The sequence below is a fragment of the Carex rostrata genome, chromosome 6, assembly GCF_964058835.1.
Source record: "Carex rostrata chromosome 6, lpCarRost1.2, whole genome shotgun sequence".
NCBI lineage: Eukaryota > Viridiplantae > Streptophyta > Magnoliopsida > Poales > Cyperaceae > Carex > Carex rostrata.
In genome coordinates this window covers 957,140-965,052 of record NC_135923.1, presented here as the reverse complement: position 1 = coordinate 965,052, position 7,913 = coordinate 957,140, and the positions used below count along the sequence as shown (strand labels likewise).

At 36.3% G+C, this 7,913-nt stretch overlaps 2 protein-coding genes across 2 annotated transcripts; one reads left to right on the top strand and one right to left on the bottom strand.

Annotated features, from left to right (window-relative positions):
- Positions 1-1,343: 1,343 nt before the first annotated feature.
- Positions 1,344-3,175, bottom strand: LOC144556127 (uncharacterized). The gene is made up of 6 exons (XM_078304616.1): positions 3,030-3,175; positions 2,708-2,928; positions 2,545-2,631; positions 2,182-2,331; positions 1,887-2,084; positions 1,344-1,713 (listed from the first exon to the last, which is right to left on the bottom strand). The coding sequence occupies exons 1-6, from the start codon at positions 3,094-3,096 to the stop codon at positions 1,576-1,578; spliced, it is 861 nt and encodes a 286-aa protein (XP_078160742.1). The 5' UTR covers positions 3,097-3,175; the 3' UTR covers positions 1,344-1,575.
- A 312-nt stretch (positions 3,176-3,487) lies between these two features.
- Positions 3,488-7,156, top strand: LOC144555934 (Tetratricopeptide repeat (TPR)-like superfamily protein). Its single transcript, XM_078304377.1, has 3 exons — positions 3,488-3,619; positions 4,774-4,860; positions 5,249-7,156. Exon 3 carries the CDS (start codon positions 5,294-5,296, stop codon positions 6,827-6,829), a length of 1,536 nt encoding a protein of 511 aa, XP_078160503.1. The 5' UTR covers positions 3,488-3,619; positions 4,774-4,860; positions 5,249-5,293; the 3' UTR covers positions 6,830-7,156.
- Positions 7,157-7,913: the final 757 nt, after the last annotated feature.

The window sequence follows — 7,913 nt, the reverse complement described above, 5'->3', positions numbered from 1 at the left end:
TTTTAAGTTGGCATGAATCTCAAAGCTAACCTCCTACAGTTTCAATAGGCACTGGTAGGAGTGTTCAAATGGTCAGTTCGGTTCAAATCGAACTAAAATAACCAAATAAAATTTTTCGTCGGTTTTCAAAAATAAAACCAAACCGAACCGACTAAACTTATAAACCGATTAAGAACCGAACCGAATAAACCGAAGTAAATTTCAGTTTGTTTGGTTCAAACCGAAGTAAACATATTGGTGTCATTATTAACGAAAATTACACATATTCATACACAAGTTATTCAATTCCATACAAATAGGTAGATGTTTTAAAATATTTAAACTAAAATAAAAGAAAGGAAGCAATGATTGAACTAAACAAAATATAAACCGTACTTGAACCAATATAATTCGGTTGGTTCGTTTTAGTATGTTTTGAAAAATCTAAACTGAACCAATCAATTAAAACTGAAAAAATGAACCATTTAAACCAAAAAATTTCGATTTAGTTAAAAACTGAACAAACCGAACGGTTTGAACACCCCTAGGCACTGGATTGACTTAAGTCTGACTAAGATTAATCTAGACTGTTCATTTTTTTCTAGCATTTTTTTAAAATGTCAGAAATCAGATCCAACGGGATATTCTACTGTGTAAAATGAGATCTGCATCGTCCTTTTTTTTAACTTAGTACGAATCTTAAAGTGGAGTACTCAAAGAATCTCTCATCCTTATTAAGGAGCTTAATGTCTAGATCCTGCAAGGGTCCTGATTTACTGTTTTTTTTTTTTCGGAATGATGAATGATGCTCAGCCGTTGAATTTCCAGATCGCACATAGATGAATTTTCCAAATTATGAGCTTCAACACTTAAGTATGCACTAGTCGCGCCGCATATGATCCCAGTGCCTGTAGACTGCGCGCCGCACCCGTGGAATGCACCGCGCATCCTTTTTCTTTTTTCTGCTGAAGGCGAGATTCGAACCCAGTTAGGTTCTGTTAGTGCCAAAATTCTTACCACTACACTAGAGTTCACATGTGTTATCTTGTAGATAAATATAGTATTTAACTATATTTCTCTACAAATTTGATTTAAATTATCTCTCCTCTTTATTAAGGAGCTTAATGATTTCTACTACATAATTTGCTCTCGTTGCTGTGCACGGGCACGATTACTAGTATGTTATTATGTTTCCTTTGGAATACTACACTTGGGGGCCTTTTTATATATTGGGCCGACTTCAGATTAGCATCAAAGAGGCCCATGTCGGAACCTCTTATCACTAGGCCTACCATTTCTTCCGTACAAATCAGTTGAAAAATAAAAGTGAAAGCCCCTGCCTTACATTTTTCAAATTGAAAAGATGAAAGATACAAACTTCTGAGAGTTATATGTAAATATCCAACGATTCATCTCTAATTCCATGCACATTATATACTGTATAGAATACAGACTTACAATAATAAAATGAACCAATCAAATTTTCTCTCCTTGGGCAATATGAAACTTGCCCAGCTCTATAAACAAACCAACAAAAGAACACATTGCAAAATAACTATTCTGTCACCAGCAAAGTAATTAATTACACATCCCTAATCATCCCAGGTATTGATGCTGAGAACCAATTCCTGTGCTGCTATTCTTCATTAATTTCTCTCGACGGAATTTCTTGAAATCCGATAATAACCCCACATCCACATCTCTTTTCATTTTCTCAGCCAATCTCCTTAAAACCTGTAATTGCAACTCTTAATAACACAAACATAAAGCCCTTCATGATACAACATATGTTGTATAGTCATATATGCTATGAACTAGGGTTTTTTTGTAATGAAAAATCCTTATTAATGTCTGATAAAAAAAAATAGTTTCTGAAATAAAAAAAAACTTAGTAGTATACTTCATACCAATTCAGCAACTCCTCTGAGGACATTATCCGGAACCAAAGCAAGCGCCGGCGGGAGAATGCAACTTATGCTAATCTCAAGATGTCCCTTTAAACGGCCAGAACCTCCTTTTCTCTCCGGGTAAAGAAACCCTTTCACGCCTAATGAAAAATCAGTTGGCTTGTATGCCACATCTAAGCCTTGAAGCTCCCATTCAGTCTAAACAAGCGAGTACTCAACATGGTGTTTTTGAATTTTCTTATGCAATTATAAATTTGTTTTTTAAGAAATTAATGTTAAAAATCGATCATATTACAGCTTGGAGCTCAAGTAGGCTTGTGGTGTCTTGTGGGACCAATGGCGGGTAGCCGTTGCCGTGTGATTTGCAACATATTTGCATGACAACAACTGGATTGACCGTTAAGAGAAGGAACTGGAGAGGTAGCATATGAATCCTCCATTCATCCTGTGGTCACAATTCAAGTTCATATCAAACTGCAATTTCCAATTTTCAACCAAATTATAAAAAAAAATTGCTTTGATTTTGTATTTCTCAAATTGTCTCAGCATAGGGAAAAATAATATTCCAGTATATAATTGGTACAACTAAATTTGCAACAAAGATACCCGCCAACAAAAATTATTTACTGAATGAAATCTCCACAATTTGTAATCTCACCTCATTTAGTCTCTCGCTCCTACGCTCATCTGGAAACATTGCCTTGAAAATTCGCGTTCGGTCATGGAGATATTCGTCAAAAGTAACCTAAATTGTGTGCCTTCTTAGCATGAAATGCACAGGAATAAAGGTCGATTTGGAATAATTACCAGTAATAACTTACACCAGGTGGCTCATAAAGTGGAATATCAGTCAAAATGCTAGAGGTATAAGTTACAACTTGAGCTGCGGCAGAAGAAGAAGAAGCACGAGCAGTTCCCACCACAGTTGCTCTTATCCGGTGCCAGGGATAAATTGGAACAGGTGGAATTGCTATTCCAAATTCGTTGTTCCAGCTTTTCCTCCATATCCCAATTACTAATCTTTTGTTATTCTCACCTCTTCCTACAGGGGAGGGGAGGTACAAATGGCATACGGTTAGACATTGCTGATTCTAAGTATTAAATTGTGAAAATTTTGAGGGGCCTTGAAGCACATCTACTTACTATTGCCTCCGATCAAAGGCAGAGAACGTGAGCAGAGCATGCAAGCTACGGTCGATGCTTCAGTCATCTCTCTCTCTCTCTCTCTCTCGCTTTCTCTGGCAGTTTCAATCTCTCAAATCTAGGAGAAGAAAGGTGGAGAAATGCAAGCCGCACAGTAGCACTAACACCAACCGTGCTCTGTCTCTGTCTCTGTCTCTGTCTTCTGAGAGAATAAAGGGATACCTTTAGCTGGTTGCGGGGCCCACGTGTCAGTGAATCCGTATCCTCTGAGATATTTCATAATATTTTGCGTGACTTAATCTCAACTGTTCATTCAATCCAACGGACAGGAATCACAGCTCAATTAACTAACGCTGCCCACAAACCTCTAACCTGACCGTTCTCTTTCTCCTTCGACCAGATGAGATGCCCTATATCTCCTTCCTCGCACCCGGTCCCAGTGCCAGTGGCTCCAGCCGACTCCTCAACAAGCGCCTCCAGTAGAGGACCGTCTAATTAGTTCCTTTGTTTATTAAGGCTTTAGCCATTGTTCTTGCAGATTGTAGATGAGAAGATAGAAAGACACGCCCAGGCCAGAGCTACTATTCAAGGTAATTTTTTTTGCTAAAAATGATTTGCTCAAACTTATTTAAATGGTTGATAGATAGTAGTTTACACACTAATCGCCCTAGATTGATTATTTCTTTTCTTAAAAAACTTTTATGATATTTTAATGGTTAGTGATTTTGAGAGATAGTGGCTCAGTTCAATCTTGAAAATTTCAAGTTCAATTGCATAGAGCCATGGAAAGATATGGTTATCAATTAGGATGGATTAAAAACAACAGAAAGAAGAAACTAACCAAAATATCAATTTTAAATCTTGCATTGACCTAACCTACACATCTATTTTATTTACTTAAAGATTATTGGTGGGGGCTATGACTGGAATAATGTCTTGATCTTAATTAAAGCATCAAAATTGTTATAATAATTTGTCGTTTGGTATTGCTACCAGATCAGTACCGGTCTCAATTGTCACATGATTGTGGTATATAGGTTTGCGTTTGTCAGAAAAATTATTGATTGCATGATTGTGGTATATAGGTTTGTGTTGGTCAGAAAAATTATTTGTTTTCATTTTTTAAGTTCTTGAATGAGAACAATTATTTGGTATACTTTCCTTTAATGGTCTACTTTAATTGTGCTTTTATATTAAATTTTGATTTTAACCAAAGATTACTAAAAAGACTGGTACCAGGACAAAACCAGTAAATCTACAGATTATAGTGCTACATTTGACTTTTACTTTTTCTTTATTAGGGCTTTGACAATGAGCTTTTACTGTTCAATACCTGAACCTCAATCCATAAACCATAAAGCATATATCTTGGGAAAAATAAATTACAGCAGTTTTATACGTCAGCTTTGGGTTTCCAGTTTTCAATATTACATCAATTAACAAATGAACAACTTCAGCATTGCTAACATTAGAGAATGTCACTGTGTTTTAAGTAGATATTTAAGCAGCTATTACCATGATTCAAAATCAGCTCTTAATTGATTAAATTAGGATCTACAAATATGATATATTGCCTTAATTTCCTGTATTTTGACATAAGTGTTGTTTTTTTTTTTTCCATCTACTGATAACTGATATGCTAATATGCCTATAAATAACAATACCATGTTACCTTTATTACTTAAATTAATATTTTCTTATCCACTGATATGTTTATATGCTATTTGATTGTTCTCAATGGCAGAAATCCACGATGTAATTCACCCTCATATATCTGTTGTAAATTCTTATACATCTGTTTGAGCACCTTCATTTTTCTACAGCTATTAAGGTATTTCTCTAATTTTTTTTTATTTTACAAAAATACATTCTCAAATCTTATGTAAATGCTTAATTTATTTTTCGCAAATCTGCTATTAATGTTCATTTTACTATCTGCATATGTATGTACATATCATTATAATTACAATATTTTTTTATAGTTAGAGATCAGGGCCTCAATTTGATCTAACTTGTACATATCCTGATAGATTGTATAGCTTTATAGTTAGACACCAGTTTTTAAAATAATTTTCTTAATTTTACTTTATGCTTATTTAGGTTATATTATCAATCCTTAATTATTGATAGTATAGTTTTGTAAATTGTAATATCCCTATGCAACTTATTAATTTTTGGTGTATATAACTTGCATAACACTTTTCCATTCACCTTCAAAGCTATTGCCGAAGCAACAGGAGGCCCCCATCTAGTGAACCTGACAAATGAAACTGAGATTGCCTCCCATCCGCCACCTCTCCTCCGTCTCTCCCTATCCCGTCTCCCTCCCCATCCCTCACCGCACAATCCCTTCACCCCACAGCCAAGACCTCGACTTTATAACTGTCTTCCACAGCCATCTCATCAATTCCTGCTGGCCCAAACTCCTCCCCCTTGCCCCTTCGCTCACCCCCTTTCGCCTCCTCCACCTCCTCCTCCTCCTCCTCCCTGACCCCACCCTCTCTCTATCTTTCTACAATTGGGCCCACCTCCACCACCCTTCCTCCCTCTCTCTCTCCTCCCTTTCCATCCTCCTCCACACTCTCTCTCAATCCCGCCGTCTCAAATCAGCTCACTCCATCCTCTCCTCTTCTCTCTTCCCCACCTCCCCGATCTCCAGCTCCAATTTGTTCCAGTCCTTGCTCTACACTTACCGGCTCTGTAGCTCCACCCCGCAGGTGTTTGATCTTTTGTTCTCTGCCTATGCACGCGAGAAAAAGTTCAGAGATGCCACAGATATCTTTAGTTCCATGAGGGATTACGGTTTTCTTCCTAACATTCGTTCTTGCAATGCATTTCTCACCTCGGCACTTAGCTTGGGACGCAATGATATTGTGTTTTCATTCTACTGGGAAATGCGCAGGAGTAGGATTTCACCTAATGTGTATACACTCAATATGGTCATGTCTGCTTATTGCAATTCGGGAAAGCTCGAGAAAGCCGTGGAATTGTTTGGTAAGATGGAAACACTTGGATTTAGTCCTACTGTCGCTTCGTTTAATACATTAATTGATGCACATTGCAAGAACGGGGTTTTAAGTGCTGCAGTTAGGCTTCTAAAATCTATGAAGGGAAAGGGGTTGGAACCGAGTGTGGTGACTTACAACACTTTAATCTACGGATTCTGTAAAGAGGCTCGATTGCATGAGGCAAATAAAATTTTGAATGAGATGAATGTATCCATGGTGACTCCAAACACGGTAACCTATAATATTTTGATTAACGGGTATTGTAAAGCAAACAATAGCGAGATGGCATCAAGGCTTTTTGAGGAGATGATTGCAAAGGGGGTAGAGGTTGATATAGTAACATATAATTCGCTCATATTGGGTTTTTGTAATGAAGGAAAGACAAAGAAAGCGGCTTCTTTAGTGAAGGAGCTTGATAAGGCTGATATCAAGCCAAATGCTTCCACTTTTGCCGCACTTGTTGTCGGGCAGTGCCAGAGGAAGAATTCGGAGCGGGCGTTTCAAGTTTTCAAAGCCATGAAGAAAAACGGGTTTGACCCAACACCCGAAATCCATGAAATGCTTATATCTACCTTTTGTAAGAACGGAGATTACGAAGGGGCAGTGGAGGTGCTGAAGGATTTGTTAGAGAGATGTTTTGCTCCTAGCAAGGGTTTGTTAGATGAGTTTTTTGAAGGTATTTGTGAGGCAAGAAAAACACATCTGGTTGAGAAATTGCGATTGGAGGTTTCTAATGCGAGGCTTGTTCCAGAAACTTATTTTACAAAATTATATGAAAGAATATCAAAATAACATATGTGCAGAAGAGACCATAAGCTAATTTTGATGGTACTTATAATTTGTTTTGGATTATTGGGGCTATCTTTGCATTCAAATACAAATTATTGTGAACAATTATTTGGGTTTAGGATTTAGGGTAAAAGGCTGTAGATAATCTAAACTCTAAATATCTTTGATGTGTTCTCATTCTATTAAATTTAGTTAAATTTATCTTTAAAATTCTAAAGAAATTTGTAGTATTTCTTTTCTGTGAGAAAGTCCTGGGATGAAGAACTATACACATTTTTGTGTGAATATCTTGGTATTCTATGTAGAATTGAAAATTGAAGGCTCTGCTCTGATGTTGTTCTTGTCCTTGACATCCTTTGAGCTCTAGAATTTTATCACTACTTATTGTTTACCTTTTCCTTCACGATCTTTATATTGATTGCATTTAATTTTGGGGGGAATTTCACGTATACCCCTCAAAAACTTCAAAATTACGTATTTCCCCCTCTAAAGTTTAAAATTACGTATTTCCCCCTCTAAACTTCAAAAACTCACAAATTTACCCATTTTATTGTATTTTATATTAAAACTCATTCTAAAATCTTAAAATACCCATTTTACCCTTTATTAAAAGCATAGAAAGCCCATCAAACTCAAATTTAAATCTAAAGGGTTCCTCTACCATTTGATCCATGTGTATCGCATTAAGATCTGTGCATAGTGCTTCAATTTTGTGTTGATCTAGCATGCACGGATCTTAAAGCAATATTGATTGGTGTGCAATGCATTAAGATTTGTGCACGTCACATCAATATACGTGCGTGTTCGCATCAAGATTCGTGCTAATCTTACGCACGCATATTTAAAAGCAGTTTGGACGGTAGAAAAATTGTTCATATTCAATTTTGAGTTTGATAGGCTTTATATGTTTTTAATAAAAGAGTAAAATGGGTATTTTATAAATTTAGAATGAGTTTTAATATAAAAAACAATAAAATGGGTAAATTTGTGAGTATTTGAAGTTTAGAGGGGGGATATGTAATTTTAAACTTTAGAGGGGGAAATATGTAATTTTGAAGTTTTTGAGGGGTATACGTGAAATTCCCCC